At 39.8% G+C, this 20515-nt stretch overlaps 2 protein-coding genes across 5 annotated transcripts in view; both read right to left on the minus strand.

The window, feature by feature from the left end:
* Positions 1 to 3082: 3082 nt before the first annotated feature.
* On the minus strand, positions 3083 to 10331 carry LOC116326765 (riboflavin transporter 2-like). Of its 3 annotated transcripts, none has more exons than XM_031748183.2 (4): positions 9090 to 9670; positions 5126 to 6179; positions 4896 to 5019; positions 3083 to 4334 (listed from the first exon to the last, which is right to left on the minus strand). In XM_031748183.2, exons 2-4 carry the CDS (start codon positions 6139 to 6141, stop codon positions 4122 to 4124), a joined length of 1353 nt encoding a protein of 450 aa, XP_031604043.1. In that variant the 5' UTR covers positions 6142 to 6179; positions 9090 to 9670; the 3' UTR covers positions 3083 to 4121. The 3 variants fall into 3 exon arrangements, with proteins under 3 accessions (XP_031604043.1, XP_031604041.1, XP_031604042.1); XM_031748181.2 differs by lacking the exon at positions 9090 to 9670 and adding an exon at positions 10198 to 10331 and having other exon boundaries at positions 3086 to 4334; XM_031748182.2 differs by lacking the exon at positions 9090 to 9670 and adding an exon at positions 8917 to 9073 and having other exon boundaries at positions 3087 to 4334.
* A 4169-nt stretch (positions 10332 to 14500) lies between these two features.
* The window catches only part of macf1b (microtubule actin crosslinking factor 1b), a 28122-nt gene continuing 22107 nt past the window's right edge, over positions 14501 to 20515 (minus strand). For both annotated transcript variants that reach the window (XM_039619385.1, XM_031748165.2), the window contains 13 exons: positions 20228 to 20422; positions 19855 to 19980; positions 19479 to 19622; positions 19096 to 19284; positions 18868 to 18982; positions 18568 to 18734; positions 18245 to 18407; positions 17952 to 18106; positions 17776 to 17850; positions 17500 to 17617; positions 15577 to 15722; positions 15262 to 15382; positions 14501 to 15116 (listed from right to left, as the gene is read on the minus strand). In XM_039619385.1, the coding sequence (XP_039475319.1) occupies positions 15091 to 15116; positions 15262 to 15382; positions 15577 to 15722; positions 17500 to 17617; positions 17776 to 17850; positions 17952 to 18106; positions 18245 to 18407; positions 18568 to 18734; positions 18868 to 18982; positions 19096 to 19284; positions 19479 to 19622; positions 19855 to 19980; positions 20228 to 20422 (1740 nt within the window). In that variant the 3' untranslated portion in view covers positions 14501 to 15090. The remainder of the gene's footprint in view (positions 15117 to 15261; positions 15383 to 15576; positions 15723 to 17499; positions 17618 to 17775; positions 17851 to 17951; positions 18107 to 18244; positions 18408 to 18567; positions 18735 to 18867; positions 18983 to 19095; positions 19285 to 19478; positions 19623 to 19854; positions 19981 to 20227; positions 20423 to 20515) is intronic.

The following is a 20515-nucleotide window of genomic DNA, read 5'->3' on the forward strand; positions in this document are numbered from 1 at the left end:
TGCCTCATTCACCAGGTTCAATAAAGCGACACTGAGAGATCTTTTTAAAGCTCACACCCTCAAATCAGACCACAGCCATTTGAATGTTAAGGCTTGACTGCAGCTATGAGCAGTTCTTGGCGATATTTTTTTTAATCAAAAAGTGACATCTAGTGGTGATTTTGTGAATGACATGGATATGTAAGATTCAGATCAAAGAGTTTTTGGTAAATCACAAACTATAAACAGGCAGCTAATTGGCCTAAAAATACTGTTTGTTTGTTTTTCTTTCTTTAAGCCACCCATTTTTCAGTGTTAGCAGACCAGTGGGAAGGCATTACCTTTTGCATTTCATAAAACAAAATTCATGTGATTTGCCTGCCTTTGATTTGCATTTAAACACATGTGACCTGTGGAGTACATCAATGCTATCAACTGTCGACTTAGTGATGTTTTCTTTTTCTTTTCTGTTATGAATGTAATCTTTTACATCATTGGCCACTTCATTAGGTATAGCTGCTACACCATTAGGTTCAAGTGCTAGTTGATGTCGTATCTAATCAACCAAACACATGGCAGAAGCTCAGTGCCTCAGTGCAGTTCAAACTGAGCATCAGAAGGGGAGGTTTATAACACTTTGAGTAAGTGATAAAAGTAAAATATAATAAAACAAAACAAAAAGCACATATTGAGTGTAGAACCACGTAAATAAAAAGGTTTTAGTTTGTTTTTACCGTATTTTTCGAACTATAAGGCACACATAAAATCCTTTAATTTTCTCAAAAATCGACAGTGCAACTTATAATCTGGTACTTACGTTTAAATTCCGGTTGTGCTTACTGACCTCAAACCGATTTTACGTGGTACACGCCGCTCAAAACTCTGTCAAAAAATGTTTTAGTACGACTTTGGTAAGCTACGAAGCCGCATCATTTGATGGATTGTCGGATCATTACGGCTGCCGTAGTCAGGAGCCTCACGGAGTAATCTGGGTCCAAACTCTGCTTCACGTCCCAAAGTCAAACGAACACTGCGGCATCACTGAGAGTTAAAAACTGTCTAAATTCTTTCATCTTTAATAAAATGATCAGTGTTGCTGCTTTACCAGGTGTAACAATTAAGTTTAACATCCAGGCATCAATGAAAACAAAACTTATTAAATTTAACGGAGTTAGAAGTTAGCAGGAAGTTAGCTTGCTAGTTTCCACCCAAACTTGATATAGCATGTTCTGACTGAGAGATTTCTGAAAAAATTAAAACATACAGCTCTGCTCTCACTTCCAACATAAACAAAGACAGAAAACTAAACAGCAGTGACGTTTGTAGGGTTATTGAAGTTGGGCTAGCTGGTATATAAAGATGTGCTACCTGATCGCTAGCTACACAGCTGTGTTAGCATAGCATAAACACAGTGAAGCTGAAGGATGAACCCCAACTTTTTTCTATTCGATAAAAGTTGAGGTGAGGGTTCCTGATGGTTAGGGACAAATGCAGTCGCATGGCAGGATGCTGTAAACGGACTAAACTTCAGTCAGGAGAACAACTGAGATAATCCATCCACAATACGAGGTTAGTCATTAATATACTGCAACAACATGGGAATAGAGCAGAGAATTCAACATTAATGAATCAATGGTACGGAAGTGGGGGAAGCAAGAAGAATGAGTTGAGTAAAGTTTGACTTATCTGACTGTTTTGTTTCGCTTAATGCACCTTATAATCCAGTGCGCCTTATGTATGAAAACAGACCTGTTCATCGACAATGCACCTTATAATCCAGTGCGCCTTATGTATGAAAACAGACCAGTTCATCGACAGTGCACCTTATAATCCGGTGCGCCTTATGGTCCGAAAAATACGGTAAATGTATGAATAGATATAATTAATCTCAGGGCTGCAGACAGCTTGTTCCAAAGAACAGGACCACAATAACTGAGAGCACACTTAGATCTAATTCTAGGAACAGTTAAAAGATCTGCACGTGATTAACTGAGGGGTCTAACTCGGTTGTAAACGGTGAGCAACTCAGCGAAGTACTGTTTGGCCAAACCATTGAGAGGTTTTTTAGCTAGTAAAAATATTTAAACTTTGAACGTGGCATGTGTTGCTGGTGCCAGATGTGCTTTTCTGAGTCTGAGTATTGGTCTGAGTATTTCAGAAACTGCTGGGATTTTCCTGAACAACCATCTCTACGCTTTACAGAGAATGGTCTAAAACGAGAAAATAGTGAGTCACTGGCGTCATTCTGCGAGAAAATGGCCAAACTGCTTTGAACTGATAACAAGGCAATAACAACTTATATAACCAATCATTATAACAGTATACAGAAGAGCATGTCTAAATGTGCAACATGTACAACATTGAAGCATATGGGCAACAGCAGCAGAAAACCCACACCAGTCAGTTGAGAATAGGAACCTGAATCCACACAGGCTCACCAAAAGTGGAGAACTGAAGTTTGGAAAAACATCACCTGGTCTGATGAGTTTAGATATCTGCTGTCACATTTTGGAGGGTAGGGTCATAATTTGGATCAAACAACATGAAAGCCTGGATCTATTGTGCCTTGTACGAGTGGTTCAGGTGGTGTTGATGTAATGTTGAGGTATTGGATTGGAAGAAAACTGGTATTAAGGGGCCCAAGTTGAGTGTCGTTTAAACAAACTGAGTATTGCTGCTCAGGATTGTCCATCCCTTTATGATCACATCCTCTGATGGCCACTTTCAGTAGAATAATGCAGAACTCATCTCAATCGTGTTTCTTGAACATGATAGTAACTTTAATGTATGCAAATGTACTCCACAGTTACCAGATCTCAAACTAATAGAGTACCTGTGGGATGTGCTGGAATGGTAGGTGGCATAATCAAAAATCCACTGACACATATGATATTCTCTGTCCACCTCATTAATATTACATTATTTTGCCTCTCAAAATTCGCCAAAGATGCAAATTAGCCTGAATGTTTAATTTTCTTGCCTTAGTCCTGTTAAAGACTGGTGGCTGGTCCAGGGTTCTTACTGCCTGCAACCCTTGGCTAAATAGTTAAGAGGATGAATAAAACGTATGTATAGAGCTCAGCGTAGGGATGATTTACAGAAAAAATAGCATTTTTTTGGATCAAACAACATGCAAATCTGCATTTTTTAGGCAGTAATTAAACAAATGTTTTATTTGGTATTGTTCAACAGTTTCTCCACTTCAGTAACATATACAAAGCACATTGTAGTTTTATTTAAACAACACAGTAGTCTACCCCCCAAAATGCCCAGGTCATTTTATAGAATTAAGGCACATTTTAAAGGTAACAGTACCATAACTTCTTATAAAGCAAAATCAAGAAAGTATACGTTGAACATTATCATCTGACATGATGTTCAAACTTCAAGTAAAATAGCTTTGACCTTTGAACTGACAAGGTTTTGTAATATATTTAATTGCAGAACACTATTTAGCTTGGTCTTTTTGTAGTCTGAGACACTATAGATGGATATAGTGCTTAACAAATTTATTAGATCACCATCCAATGTAAGGTTTGTGCCACAGCAGCTCTATATTAATAATACTGGCAATTACCAAAATCATTATTTTATGTTTCTGTAATGAATTAAAGAGATTGCATCAATTTTTGCAAGTAGACTTTTCAAATTTTGTGTTTCACAAAAAATAAATAAATAAATAAAAATAAAGCTCATTTTTAAATTATTTTTCAAAATTAACATGAGAAATTATACTCATTTACTTGTATTACTGAACAGAAAAGTTTGTTTTAGTGGTTGAATGTTGTGCTTGATTCTGACTTCACTGATAAGGTCCAGTGTGCCTATTCAGATTTGGGTATAAAACTCTGAATTCAAACTTTGTGAAATTATTTGTGTTTACTTGTTTTTATGAGAGGTGGTCTAATACATTTGTTAAGCACTGGGTGTATGTGTACTTCATACATCATTAACTACTGATAAAGTATATGACATTTACAAACACAACTTAGGTAAAAACACGGAGTGACACTGTGGTGGATTTTCACCTATAACTTGCCAGCTCTCTTACAACAAGTTGGAATAAGTGCAGTTCTACTAAAACAAGTGCAATTAATACTAGAGTTCTGTACAGCAGAGTTGAACTTAGACACCTTTTACATCTATGTTGGACACTTAGTGTTGCAAGCATCACCCGACTCAAAAAGCTGATAGAAACCAACAAGTGGGAACATGGTTAGAGCACCGAGCATTGAACCCAGCTGCACTACAGCTCCACACCACACGAGGGCACTGTGGCCTTCATCCCTCAGGATCACCCCAATGATGACTTTGACATAAGACAGGGAGAGGACAAAGAGTATCCAGGCCAGCACCTGCAACAGAGAACTTGTTAGAATTGTGCATTAAATAACATATTCTTACTGCTCTAAGTAATAGGTAGGAGCTCAGAATATCCTGGTTGGAGCTTGGTAAGCTTAGTAGCATTCAGTGCCTAGCCGCTTGGTTTCTTATTCAGTTTGATGACTGAAAGTATTTTAGCAGTTAACACCATTTTAGTATTAAGTACTTTTTGCTCTGAAAAAGTGTATTAGGAAAGGCACTCCTGACATCAAAAAATAACATTTTATAGCTAGGTGGCAGTGCACAAAAACAATGTACTCTTTTTGAATGTTTGACTGATTGACTCATTCAGTGGACTTTCACAGCTCTGGCATGACAGCATCAAGTGGATGAGACTAAGCTGACTTAACATAATATTGTAAAACCTGTCAGTCACACTACACACCTTAATCACGGGAAATCTCATAAATGCTAAGTGAGTATGGCAAATGGGTGGTGGCTTCATGCTTTTATAAGATGCAAGATAGAGCATGAAGTCTGAAATTGTATTCTGTGTACACAGTAAGTACATGCAAGAGAATAAAGAGTCTTACTATGACTACAGTTCCAGAGGTACTGTGGACCAGCAAAGGACAGGGACTTAGAACAGCCATGCCCATAATGTAGGCTCCAAATCCAGTCCCAAAACTGGTCAAAACTCCCATGAAGACAAGAGACCTGGAAAGAAAACAGATTTACAAGCTATTGGTGACTTAGAACTCATTTCTTGGATCTATGGTCTTGATTAGTATTTTATAATTATTGTAGTTTTTCTATAGCTCACCTTATTGGTATGAACATGGCGATGAAGCAAGCCACAGGGTTAGCAACAGCTCCCATGGTGGCAGCTAGATGGTAAGCCTTGTTCCCATAAGGCATGCATGAGTAGGACTGCACTGAAGGCAGCACTGCATTGGTCAGAGCATTGACCCAAGCCAACACTACAAAGATAAACACCACCTCAAAGATACTATATGTCCCCCTCCCGAAAGAACTCCTAAGTTCCCTCTTGCCAGCCTCCGAGGGGTTGATCATGGGCTTTTGCTCTGGTGTCTGGGCATTCAGAGATAGGCCTTGTTCTTTCTTTTCACGGTCAAGTTCCCCACTGAAGTACCGTTCGCTTTTTCTCTCACGAGCCACAGCCGGGTGGTGATTGAGTAGGAGGAAAGCGACCAGACACACGACCATCATTACACTAAGGAATATGAAGAAGACCTGCGCAGAGAATTTAGCAGGCTGGTAGATGGCCTGTAGCATTCCATTGTCAGTTGTGTTGGAATTATTAGATAAAGTGGCATTTTCACAGTGAACTACACCAACGCCTTGAATAAGTGCCACCACTGCAGGCACAAGACCACTGAGGCCTTCACCTGCAAAATACGTTGTGAGATATTGTGGACGCAGCCGCATCATGAAAGGAAGAAAGGTAACAGATGAGGTGCAGTCCACCACAGATAGCAGGAAACTTAATGTCAGCAGTGGAACACTACGCAAAGAGCCTCCGAAGGTCACTGTGTGCTTCCAAAGGAAAGCCAGAAGGAATGTAGCAACGATGCCCAACCCTACAATGCCGTAGATGACTGGCCGCTCATCGAGCACCCCTGGGCGGAAGCGGTGCATCAGCGTGATGAAGAGAGGGCCTATGTTGGCCATTTGGATGAGAACTGTGAGGTAGGAGGGCAGCAACCAGCGCTCTGGGATATCATTTACGATCAAGGGGAGCTCCACCCACATCCCATTGATGGCCACCCAGGAGCCCATTCCAAACAGGCACGCCAGCACGTGAGTCAGCAGCGACATGATGCGAGCAGAACTGAGCAAATGAACACCTACAGAATCTGAAACATAGAGACACAGCATAAGCACGACTGATTAGTGACATTTAAAAGAACAGTCATTAAACTTTCAGGCAAAGAAATGTTTATGTGTATTTTGCATGCATTTGATGGATTATTGCTTTATTGCATTTATGTACAAATGAGCTTCAATGAAATGAGTTGTAGAGTGTATCTTTTTTAACTGCAATCAGTTTAAGAGGCTTCATCGGTAGAGGCTGATTACAGTGGAGCTTTGAGCAAAGGTTGTCACTGATGTTCAGCATGTATGATGTTAGTCATGTTCATCGCGATTTAGGGTAACATTTACTTTTGAACAGTTTCTAAAGTTATCTTGTAGGGAACATGAATTTGTGCACCATACTTCATACCAATATATTAATTTCTGAGCCAAATAGTTAAATGAAAAGAAATAATACTCCATGGAAGTCTTTTTCTGATATATTTCGAACAAACAAGTGAAAAATTTTGTCTCTGAAACAAAGGCTTCAGATAAGGTAGCATAACTAAACAACAGCAAAAGGACAATGAGCTTTTTCATCATCTTTATTTCATCGTTTCAACACAAAAGTTCACAGATGAGTTCTTCTTTGGAAACGGCATATAGAGCATTGGTGTCATAAGTTAATATTGTCCCCTTAAGCAGAAATAACCTTGAGAATCTTGTGAAGTTTGCATAATTTTCAACCAGCCTCTGATATCCTCTGCGTCTCTGATATCCAACCAGATTGATAAAGCTTTTTATTTCTCTTTATTGCTTCAGTAGCAATGCGTTCAAGAGTTTTTGTGCATGGACTTCCCATTTCAAATCCAAAAGATTTCAAATTGATTGAAATATGTTTTTTTTCCTGGGAAGGCCTTAATAGTCTGCAATTTTGCTGTAGTAAGGGTCTCTTTGGACAGCAAAGGCCTTTTCTCATTTGTGTAATTTCTTCCTGACACATGTTAGAAGAATCTTTTATGACATCTTGGTCAAACTGTCTGCTTGTAAGCAAAAAATATGGAGGGGCTGTGGGCAAAGAGAACAGCAAAGAGAACACAGCTATGTTCTCATGTTATCTGACAATCTTGGATCAACTTCATCTTCAGTTCACCCAACTGTAAGAAATCTGGGTGTAACTTCATCGGACATTCAGTTATGATTAGCAGGTTGGTTGTCTTGTACAAACTTGTTTTTATCATCTGCAGAACATTGCCCATATTAAATATCTGAAATGGAAATGAATTTACATGCCTTTATTTCAACACGCCTATATTATTGTGATTCGTTAGTTCTTTGACTTTTGAGAGTTTTTCATGATCAGATGTCTCTCTGTGTTAGTGAACGACTATACCCATACATAACTACCAGGTCTCCGAGTTCAGCTGTTCAGTGGTTGTTGGTGGTATCTAGGTCTAAGTTCAAGACAAAAGGAAACTGTTTGTAGTTCCCAAGTTACAGAGCTTGGTTCCTTTGGAATAAAGGGACCAGAGTTATTAAAGTGTTGAGATGTGTTGCAAATTTGGCAAAAAAACCCCAAAACAGTACAAACATAAAGCAGTGACAAAATTGCATGCAAGAAGTGGAAGCTGATATTTCTGCAACTGATCCTGTTGCATTTGGTTTGATATTGAAATGAGCTGACAATTCCTTTGTTTAGCAAACATGCAGCTTTTGTAAATCATCTGTAAAACTAAACACACCTATAAGCACTATTTGGGATTGCGCTTACGCCCTATTTTTGCCCATTTAGTAAATCTGGCCCAAGATCTTTGGACATGGATGATACCCTTAAAAAGTTTGAGACGCACTGTGTAGGCTCGCTTTTATTTATCTTTCTATATTTCTAACATTTTAGTCATTGTATCTTATTTTATATTGTAAAGTGTTTTGTGATCTTTGTTCTTGAACAGCACTATATAAATAAACTTTACTTACTCTACTTCTACTTGGCAAGCCCATGGAGGTTCTAATCACTAACCCCTAATCTGGAATCCCTGTTTTGGGGGGATTTCAATATGCCGTGCATATACTGTTTTACTATCATGTTCACTCGATTAAATGAAATCATGCATAATTACAGTTTAATTTGCCGTTTGATTACACCTTTTTAAAGTCACTGTTTCAAGGAGGAGCCATTGACCTTCACAGTGTTTGTCTTTCCAAGCTTCTTCCATCCTTCTCACATGTGCATTCTAGAAATGGATGCCTGACCTTTTGCACACTGACACGGTGCTCCCATAAAAACACCATGTGGTTCTGACATAAACATATTTATCAAAAAGAAATCATTGTTAAGCAACTTTAAAATAATCTAAGTCTTGATAATGACTATGAACAATTAGTGCCAATAAATTAAAAATATAAACATGTTTTTTGGGGTTGGCTATACAACACAAAAGCAATATATTGTGCCAAACTTCTAAAATACACAAGATTATAAGATCTCATGTGAATCAAGAACAAGTAAGAATCTCTGGCTGTTACGTCAGGTTACCATGATATAACTTCCTGATCTTCCTGATCTCAATCTGCAATCTAAACTTAATTATCTGGTGCCTTTTGTATCCATTTTTATATACATTTTTTGTTGCTGTTACCTTTTAATGATGGAGGGAAGCAGATGGACTACAGCACAGAACAGATGGACTGAAAGACATGAGGCTTTAGGATCTAAGATAACCTGGCAATTCAATCACCCTTACTTCCGTCACACATCATTTCTATGCTGCTGTAAGTACACAAAATCCATCATCCTACCTGTTTCAGAACAAGGAACAAGAAACCACTCTCCCCTGGCTTCTCTCCTTCCAAAAACCTTCACTCTTGGCTGATTCGACTTTTTTTTTTGGTTACATCTGCCGCAAATGTGTGTGTGTGTGTGTTTATGCCCTCCCCTTTTCTAACCTCTCTACACACACATGCAGGCTTACATTCTGCTTCCGTTTTTCTGCTGTACTTGCCAGGGGAGGGACTGCACAGGCGCACATGTCCTCTACCGCCATGAGTGAGGTCGGTTTCAAAACCAGGCAGTCTGTGTTTCACAGAGCTTAGGAAAAGAAAGCCGGTGGAGGGGGAGGTGTTACTGAGAACTCCTCCCTTTCCTTTTTCCTCCTCCAACCAGCTTGGGACTTTATGGTCTGCCCTCCTTTAAACACACAGGCAGCAGAGTGAGTAAGAAGGGTACGGCTGCCTTTGGATTCACAGTCAGTAGAGTTATAGTTTATTGTATATAGTTAACTCCACACAGCTGGGGCTTTATTCTTCTGCTCTGTAATTTCTAATGCTTTCACTGTATGACTGTGGATTATGGATGACTGTTTCACAGTCATAGATGGTGTTGATGCAGCAACTCATCTGAGCAGACCAGTTTGTCAAGTTCAGCATGACATGGCACTTTAGCACCCAAAAATTTCACTCTTGGCATATATAATTTGAATACATGGAAAGATTCCTAAAATAGGAACGGGCCAAATGAAGTAATGTTCCACTAAAGCACAGCAATATTAATATCACTGTCTTTATCATTGTCTTTATTTGGCTCATTTATTTTACACATAATCAAATGAAAAAAAAAAAAAACTAAATCAAATGACAAACTAAAAGGGAGTAGGTTGGAGCTACAGTCTATGTAATACAAATACAAAAAAAAAAAAAAAAAAATCAAGGTCAGGAAAATGAAACCATCCACATCTTTAACACCTGATTTAAATACAGTTATGTCAGGGATTATATGAACTCCAAAGAACTATCAGCATCAGCATTAACATTTCAAATCTGAGATTTAAAGAACTCAAACGTTCACATTTCCAAGTCTTAAATAAGCACCTGCTATAATAATAAGCTGCTATGCTGAAAAGCCTTATTTGTTTTTTAAAAATGAAATTATTTGTCCTGTATTTCTAAAATGCAGACTATTTGTAACAATAATCTCTTCATCTCCTAACCTTTCACATAACTCAAATACACAAGGCAGAAAGTGCTTTTCATTAATCACTTAAAACCTGTTTATCATTCTGAATTACAAAAGGAACCACCTACCTGCTTGTGGGAAGCAGAGTCAGTTATAATGAAGGTCGCTCGGACGTGTAACAGTGCAGTCTCCTTCTGATATACTGTCTATAGAGTATGCATGCACTGTGAGATGTGGGCTTTGTACTTTACAAGTCTAGATCTCTGAATCTGTGTCATGTGACCACTGAGGAGGGCTGAGCCAGGGGTTCAGTTTGGGAACCAAAGTTCTTAGCAGTAAAAACAGTTGGATAACAGGAAAAGGTACACAGGGAGAAAAGAAACTGTAGAGAAAGGGGTGGAAAAGGCCATTTATATGTCATATAAAAACCTGTATAAAAACCTTCTATGGCATTATTACATGAACATGAAGGTTTTTCCCAAATTGGGTAGAGTAAATTCTGTCAGTCTAGCCAACCAGAAGATGACTTTGGACAGCTTTCTGAGTGGCTGGTTCGTTGGGGTCAGTCTTGCTTTTGTTCAGTGCAAATTCCAGCGCAAATGAATGACCCCTGCTGACTACTAACGTCACTGGATGGCATTTCATTTGAGTGCCCTTGCACCCACCTCAGCACTGACTGGTACTATATGCTCCCTTCCTGAAAAATAAAATTCTTTGTAAGTTGATGACCATTATATGAAACAAATTACTTTTGATAGATGTTAATTCTACATAAGAAAATCTCTCCTGTCCCTTAAATTTCTTTTCTGTGTGCCTGTCCCAAAATATATAACATGTCACCATTTCTTTAGTTGAATCTGTGAAAAATGCCAGAGATGACAACAGCTGACAGTCATAAAATAGCAGTTTTGCACCAACGAGATGATTCCCTTCTGTTTTCAGCCTATGCACATACATTTGGAAGCAGAGGGCTGACTGATGAAGAAAGGATTTTACTTATAATTGTAGAAGGAGAGTCAGACTTGTAGCTGTCAGGGGATGAGGTGGAGGAGGACTAGACATTAGAGCAGGAAGGAGGGAGTTCCAGAGCGCATACCAACTTTTGTGGAGCTCGAGCAGGGATAAAGTGACAGCACGCAACATCAGTTATTGATAAAAATCAAAGTGTAACCTTCAGCTCTGGAATTTTTTTTGGCATTACAATATTCAGAAGGGGAAATAAGAGCCTTTTCAGTTTATTACACACACACACACGCATAAATGTGGAGTCCAAAATCAGCTTAACGTTTCTTAAAGTGTTGAATTATATCAATTAATATTTGCTGAAAGTGCAGAAAACTGTGCCTCTCCTTTCTTTATCAATTCATTGTCAACCCTATAAAAACTGGGTCGAAAGACTTTTCAACAGAAAAATGCTGGCCACAATCACCAACCACTACTGATTACATCAAACAGTAAATAGGCAACCGGGTTTTTGAAAGTGTCAAAACACACAAACCACAGACAGTGCTCATGTCTGAAAGCAGCCTTAAAACTGAAAACATTCTTATAGCCAGTTAAAGAAATGTTGCCTCATGGTAAATGTGTGTTTATCACTGGGAAATGAAGACTGATGTCCAGTCACAGGACAGAAGTTGTTTTGAAAAACAAAAAAACAGAAAACAAAAAGAAAAAAAACAACCAAAACAAAAAACCACTCAGGACTGGAAGTGGGCTAAAGGGCACTCCTGTGACCTGGATTCATAATGAATATTTGTGTAGAAGTACAATACCCTGCTTTCTTTTTCAAAACAGCTGGGCCCCATGTTTAAATAAATATGTCTGTGTTTTTGGTACTGCATGTACTCTGCGAGTCTGAAAGAGTCACTTGTTAGACACCAGCAGGAGGGCAACCTTCCTGACAATCAACAGATTACATTTCTTTGAGAATCTATCATAAACACTTGACCTTCAGACACATTCTGTAGTTAAAGTGACTGACATGTTCTTTTAGCCTAATATTTAGATGTTTCTTTGTCATACCATGTTAGGTAATATGGGAGATTCAGTTTAATATAATCAAACAAAATGGTTTTTGGAATTTAAAAGGAAATAATTAGCCAATTAGCTTATACTGCTGTTGAATCTTGTGTTGAGCTTCTGGTGCCCACCTGTAAGCATTGACCCAGCTATAGCAGTCAGTTGGGGTCTGCTCCAAGCATGCCTTGGCAGAGAAGATTTGTCTTTCATTGACGCAACCCACATCCTCAACTCTGAACTGACAAATGCATTTTTCATTACAAATTTTGCACCATTTAAGAAAAACAACCAGGCTTTCCAACAGTGTAAGATTTACTGCCAAAAGCATTGTTACAGTAAAGAAATCATTAAACCAAACACAATTTTGCTTACTTTTTGTGCTAAGTTTATATATCCATCTATCTTTTTTCTGCTTATCAGAAGTTGGGTCACAACGGCAGTAGACTAAGCAATTCCTCCTGGGTGATCCCAAGGCATTCCCAAGCCAGACAAGATATGGAATTGTCCCAGCAGGTTCTGGGCCTACCCTAGGATCTCTTCCAAGTCAGGCATGGTTGGAAAACCTTCATAGGTAGCAGCCCATAAGACATCTTAACTTAATACCTGAACCACCTCAACTGTCCATGAATGTGACAAATAGGATTAGAGATAAGGTTCAACCCTGGGGGAGCCCAACATCCACTGAAAACATGCCTGATTTTGTGCCAGAAATGTGGACACAGCTCTGACTGGAACAACAGACACACTCCATACTTCCACAGTTCACCCCAGTAAACTTTCTCCAAATCCACAAAACACATGATTGAAGGGAGGGTCAAACTCATATGATCCAGACAAAAGTCTGTTTGGACAGAACTGGCAGTGCTTTTCCTGAAGATCTGGACCGAGGTTCAACAGTCATCTGGAGACTCTTTTTCAAGATCTTGATACCCTGAAAATCTAAGCACACCCACTTTTTGATAAATGGCAACCACCATGCCAGTCTGCCACTCCACAGGCAATGTCTTAGACCTCCACGTCAACCAAGTGTCAGCCAAAACAGCCCCACAATGGCCAGAACCTTTATCATCTCAGGATTTTGGAATCTCATCCTAGCCTGGCAACTTGGCACCACAGAGATTCTCAACTACCCCGGTAACCTCTGCCATTGTAGTTGGTCTTCTGCCTCCTCCACAGAGGGCATTTTGGTAGGTACCAACCCTAGAACTATACATTAGCAAATGTAATAATAATAATAGCAAACTATTTCATATTTTTATACAAAAGTTTTATTTTTTATACAAGTGGATGTAAAATTATTAGTGACATTCATCTAAAGTTAGACATCAGAATGAGTGCTGGGTATAGAAACATTTACAGTACAGAAAGATAAGGGTGCATAGCAATCGAAGTGAAATCTGGCTGTTGTAATTTTTTACAGTACAGTAAATTATCAACTGTCTCCAAACACGAGGCAAAGAGAAAATGTATTCCATCACGTAAAACATTTTTGACTTTAAAAAATACAATTGACAACTGCATAGACCAAATGCCATGACATAAGCTACTGAAGCTACTCAACCTCAGGCGGATCTAGTACAAAGGGACACTTACAAACATAGTGGTTACACATATTGTAAAGTATTAACTGGTCTATGATTAACCCTCAGAATAAAAGCTTTGCAACACTGCCAGTGGATGATGATGATGGTGGACTTGTAGTTGATTATTTCTCAAGGTAAGTGTAGTTTATTGGTTATTGCTGAAACAATATATACTGTTATGTCCAGGCTCATGTGTTGTTATTAAGGAAACTAGTGTTGCATGTTGTTTTTAACATCTTTGGAAGGCGAATAATGAATTAATAAACGTGAGAGTTTCTGAACTAATTGGATGGCAGAAAACAAAACAAAAAACTATACTGTGTTGCTTAAAATGCCAGAAAAGTATAGAAAACAGAAATATTAAATATACAACCACTGCATTCTCATGACATAAAATTGTCAACATTATTGTTTTATGAACCCCAAACTAAAATTATAGTTTGTGTAAATCATATGTAAGACATCTTCTTACTTAGCACGACATATCTACAGTAGTTGGACACAGAAAAGTGCATATTTATAAAGACAAATGTGCTAAAGAAACTTTTCTAAGTACAGTGTTATGAAGAAAAAAACACATCTACATGTTCACAGTAATGTTCCATAGAAACAGATACATCGAAAGACACAACCAGTCCTGAGAAAAAGAATCTCTACAAATCAGCAATGGCCCGTCGCACTTCAGTGCATTGTTCGTTAAACAATCTCCAGTGTTTAGAGCATCCTTACAATAAAGAATAAAAATACATTTATATGAAAACATGGTGTCCAAAATAAAATAAAATAAAAGACAAACAAAAGTGTGGCCCTGCCAACAATATCCTCTTCATGGAATGACATAAAGACAAAAAAAATATCACAAAGCTGAAGGACGGCATACTGTACCCTTTATATAGTTATGATTTTGGTATATGAGTATTTTTTTTGGATGTTGATAGCAGAGTCAGATAACACAACACCTTTCAATGCCATAATATATGAGTCCTAGCACTATGTCACCTTGAATCAGTAACAGAGCATTACTGACATCTCCCAAAATAAAAGCAGTTCTGATTAAAGCAATGCTCTGGCTATCATGCAGCAAGTATCCATGCAGAAATTCTTACTCTCTACGCAATCAGATACAAATATATGAAATGAGAAAAAGGGGACAAAAAAAATCTCTGCCTTGCATCTGGACCGACCCCTCATTGTCCACACTGAGACATTCTTCTCACGCAGATTAGCCAAAGCTGCACGCCTGTTAGCATCACTTTCGGTGATCTTTCCTGTACTTTTCGTTCATTTTCAACTGGTCAAATGTGAACGACTGCATTATTTTCAGGCCCCTTCTAGCACCTAACTTTTGCTTGTCACTCTTTTGGGGCTTCAAGGCTGTGTTTGGGTTGAGCGCTGCAGCATACTCAGAAGGAGAGATAATCATGTGGGCAACCTCTCAGTTTCGTCTAGAAGGTGCAAAAGAATGAAAACAGACAGAATCGGGTTAACATAACAAGTTTCTCAAGTTCAAAAAGTGAATATTGCAACTTTACTGGATGCACGAGAAAGCAGATTGCCTGAAAAAAAATCAGTCAATAAATAAAAAATAACCTGGTGGTGATGGAGAGTTATCCTCCCCTGTTGTGGCAAACTGTAGGTCAGACCCCAAAGCAGCTATGGAGCTCCTGGGGCGAATGCAGCGGTCACCTGAGAAACTCCTACGAAGTAATGCCTAAAGCCAGATATGTTACACCAGTTACTGATAAATGTCTCCATAATAAAATACATTTACATTTTTTCTGGTTGCTACTGTTCTTCATTTGAGAAGTAGAAAGGTGCAACTTGATCCTACATTGTTATGGAAATTCTCTCATTATTCAATATTAGAAAGATAGGAAGTTGCTTTACCCGCAGCTTAAAGCTTACCTTGCGTGTCATGGGGCTGGTGGGGGCAGAGGCACTGCTGTACAGGCTGAGGCTTGAGTTGGACCTGCTGACAGTCAAACCTTTAGAGGTGCTCCCAGCAGGGGACAAGTACTTCTCTTTTATCTTCAGGTTGGTCCGACCTTTTACTGTTGGAGACACAACAGAGGGATTTTACAGAAAATGGCAAAACTTCTCATTATTTATAGATACACCTATTATTATAGTCAGCCAACATGTAGATATTAATAAGACTAAAGTTTTTTCACTGTGTTAACAACCCCTCCAACCCAACAAAAACTCAGTGAAAAGATGGCTAAAATATGTTAAAGACAACTTTGCAAGATGTCTAAAGAATGTTGAGATTTGGTTGAAGGGTGAAAAGTAAAGAATATGTATAATTATAGTCTAAGGAGCTTGGAAAGAAAAGCGTCAAATGGTGGAGAGTCCCAGATTTAAACCCAGTGGGAGTATCCCCCCAAAGAGGGACAAAGGACCCCCTGATGATCCTCTACCTAATCACATGAGCCCAGATGTGAAAACGGGTGTCAGTCAGGGTTTCGGGTGAGCTCATTGTAAAACCTGGACCCACCCTATCATGTGATTTCTTGAGGTCAGATGGCCCAGGGTGTGAGTGGGCGTTAAGGCGTCTGGGAAGGGATCTCAAAACTGGATTATAGATGGCAGACAGTTGGTGTCGTAAGCCACCGCCTCTGTTCAAAGATGGTCGCTCACAGTGGACATAAATGGCTTCTTTCACTCCTCTTTCAAACCATCTGTCCTCTCTGTCCAAAATGTGAACATTGGCATCCTCGAAAGAGTGACCTTTGTCCTTTAGATGCAGATGGACTGCTGAGTCTTGTCCCGTGGAGGTGGCTCTTCTATGTTGTGCCATGCGCTTGTGAAGTGGCTGTTTGGTCTCTCCGATGTAGAGGTCTGGGCATTCCTTGCTACACTGTACAGCATACACCACGTTGTTAAGTTTGTGTTTTGGAGTTTTGTCTTTCGGGTGAACCCACCCTATCATGTGATAGGATGGGTCCAGACAGAAACTGGTTCACCCGAAAGATGATATGAGTGGGTCCAGGTTTCACAATGAGCTCACCTGAAACCCTGGCTGATTGTGACCCACACCCGTTTTCACACCTTGGCTCATGTGATTAGGTAGAGGATCATCAGGGGGTCCTTTGTCCCTCTTTGGGGGGACACTCCCACTGGGTTTAAATCTGGGACTCTCCACCAATTGACCCTTAGAACTGAAGAAGCTTCTCGGATGAGAGTTGAAACGTCTTCAAGCAACTTAAAGAAGTCCAGACGCTTTTCTTTCCAAGCTCCTTAGACTACGATGACCTGGATGACTGAGAACCTTCACAGACATGTATAATTATACACTCTTCCTCATTAAGACCTTTACAAAGTCTTTCCATAACCAACAGATTCAAACCTGGAATCTGCCGTTCTGTCTTTCCACATGGGAAAAATAATGTTTTAATGTTCACAGGCTTGTCCTAATCAGCTTACCATGTAACAAATAACAACAGAAGCCCATCAGAAACAGAAAGTTTGCAATTTCTTTCTTTAAATATAAGAGGTCAACAGCTAGCTGTGATCTAGTCATCTGTTTCACCTTTTCTTTTGACCAGATTAACCCGATTTGAGCCTTGATGGCTCTACATGTAGATCTTTTTGATTGCAAAAGGATTTTTTTAGCGGTAAACATGAATTGGTCAGTCCTTGATATTAGTTTGTTTCACCTTGCACTTTTTAATCTAATTCACCCGAATGTCAAATTAAAAGGCCATTATTGGCCAACTAGATATAGCTGAAAAAGCAATGTTAAGAGATGTTTGATCCTTTATGGTTTGTAACAGCTTGTCTTTGAAAGAAAGGTGTTTTAGTTATGTAGGAAATAATGACTATTACAACCTCTGCAGGGATCATTTTTAACCAGGAACTCATCCAGAGCAGTCCAGCCTCCTCCGACTCTGACCATCAATGTGCTACGCAGGATTCGAACCATCCTCAGTTGTTGGGAATCTCCAAACTGGAGCAAACATTAAATAATATAATATTACAGCGTTGCAAGTACTGATGGACAGAGGAAATCCACGTAAGACATTAATTTCCTCTGTAGTAGAGGATTTTAGCATATTAAATATGAAGTTGCATATTTTTTGAATCAGTGACTAACAGTCGACTCACCCTGTATCTGTTGGCACTTATTTGCTCCACTTGAAACCTCTTGGGACAGTTACACTGTGCTACCTGTCGGCTCACCTAATGAAGGCAGGATAATGACAGCATGTGTTGAAAAACCTCATAAGGAATACATTAGTTTATCTTTTTCTGATTATTCCTTTTGCACACGCTCTTCTTACCTCTTCATTGATCTGATCGGCATCCAGTGTTTTTCTGTAGGGATCTCTGCTGGGATGGAGCGCGCTCACAAACTCATAGTAGTCGATGAAACCGTCGTTGTTCATGTCAAAGATGCTGGCGACAGCGTTCATCTCTAGAGAGCTGGTGGGGAATTCTACAGAAGGAGTACAAAGTCTTGTCTTGAACACCAGCCATGCAGATCTTAACGTGAAGAGTTAAAGCACTATGATCCAGAATGAGAGATACATTAGTGTCAGCAATGAACTGATTATTATAGGTAAGAAAATCTCACTAGAGGCGAGAACATAATCGATGAACTCCTTCTGGCTAATCCGTCCATCCTGGTCCCGGTCAATGCTGCGAAACACGTCCAAGATCCGAGACTTCAAATGACTAATCCACTGTATGTAACGCTTTCGCCAAATGTTAAAGTCGAAGTTTGCAAATTCTTCCATCTGTGGGACACAGCAAAATATCACAACCTTTTTAAATCTTTGAATGACAAAATGTCTTTCCTAATAATAATTTCAAAAACATTTTTATTGTTTTGGCCACCTATAATGGTACCAGAGTCTCTCAACGTTATTACAGTTATGTTGCAAAAAGCACAATGACCTCTTTGAGCATTTGCTGGTGTTGTTCCAAGCGGTTTTGTCTCGCCACAGCCAGGAGCCAAAGTTTCTGCCACTCACTGACCAGCTGACTGAGCTGTGGGGTCTGAGGGTTAAGGTGCTCCAGGGGGACCGGTATAACAGGCTGCAACTTCATAGCGCTCCTTCTCTCTGGACAAAGAAAGTCATCATTCATCTCAGTCAAATGATACTGTATGTGCTTGACAGGTCATTAGCAGTGAGCTACTCAACCTTTAACCCTTTGTGAATGCATGAACAGAATGCTGTTTTCACAGTGGCTTACTGGTGAGCGGCCGTTTGCTTGGGGAAACTTGCTGCTTCGAAATGCTCTTGTGTTTGCAGGATTTTGTGGCATGTTCTACCTCTGGGAACTTTTTATTTAACTCCTCCATGAATACCTGCGGAGAGGAGTCCATAACTGAGACTGCAGAGTACAGTAAGCATGTTGTAAAACTGAGTGTTTTGCAGTGCAAACAAATAACTCATGCTCTCAAAGAAAAATAAATCATACTGTGTGTTGCTCAATGAGTTTTTGGTTATGCTCCGTGGCCTCAGGCAGAGGCTCTTGATCTCTGAGGCTGAGGGCTTCCTCTGCTGATGAGATCCAGTCCAGAAGTCTTTGGACTTCCTCTCTCTCTGTCTCCAGCGCTGTCAAGCTGGCTTGGATCTTCTGGCCCTGCTGCTGGGCCCAGGTCTGAACCTGACTCGGAAAACAACAGAGGGGAAGAAAATTACACAGCTCGCTGTTTATACATTGATAAAATATCTTCCAGCATTCAAGCCATTTTGGTGACTGATAGCAACAGTTAACTAAACAATCAAGTTATTTGTTTTTTAATATAATTAAAGGAAAATAGAACCTTGTGTGTATTACTTTGGCACAAAGGCACTCACTTCCTCATAGCGTGTCTTAGTGACACTGATCCATGATTTTAGGGTGATTATGGAGTCTGGATGGCAGGAGGCAAGAATCTCCTCACCCAAACACTGGATGTTCTCAAGCTCCACTGCCTGAGCCTGCAAGGCGGACAGCGACTCCTGTGGCGGAGCAATAAAATGACTTGGATGAGTTTTTTGATGCTCAAGGTAGTTGTCCTTACAGTTACCCTCAAGCACAGCTTTGATTAACTGACCTTCAGCCAAACACTAAACCCTTATCAGCACCAGCTTGTTCTGTAGCAGACTCTGTCCTCTGCATGCACTGGAAGCTGATAAGCTGGAAAAAAATAATTTCTCTACAGGGAGTGACAAAACTTCATTTTATACTGACCTCGTGCTGTTTGCGGAAGGAAAGCAGACCTTCCTCCTCCTCTGGTATGACCCCGTATTTTAGGATCCTCTCAACCTCAGTGAGCCGCTCCATGAAACAATGAACGAGCCCATCGAACTTTTCAGCCTGACAAGAACGAGGAGGGGAGGTTAGCTCCTTATCAGTGCTTCACATCATGTGTTTTTTTCATGACTTTTGACAAAAGAAACCCGGCTACTTGTCAGTATCAGTGCCAAGGGTTATGTCTTGACAGATTAAGTGACACAGTCAGATCACCATTTAATATTGAATGTAAAAATTCCAGCTTCTACTTTTAAAACAGCTGTTGCACACACAGGACAGCCCCTCAGCCTTTACTATTCGTGTACAACACCTGCTGAAGCGCAGCCTCCAGCCTGTCCTGCTTGCTGACTGACAGTTTGCACACAGCTTCCCAGCGGCCCTCCAGTTCATCCATCTGCTCCTGCAGCCAGTGAGCGTCGGCCGTGCTGCTCCTGGTCAGATCTCTCACAGAGCGCTTCAGGGTCCTAATGCATCCGGCTCGCTTTCCCAACTCCTTCTGGAAGGCCTGCGAGAAAGAGAAAAAAAAGGCTAAAACCAGCTATTTTATTTTACTCATGAGGCAGGACTGTGAAGAAGGAGCTACAAATTCAGTGTACAA

This window comes from Oreochromis aureus, linkage group 11 (assembly GCF_013358895.1).
Source record: "Oreochromis aureus strain Israel breed Guangdong linkage group 11, ZZ_aureus, whole genome shotgun sequence".
Lineage (NCBI taxonomy): Eukaryota > Metazoa > Chordata > Actinopteri > Cichliformes > Cichlidae > Oreochromis > Oreochromis aureus.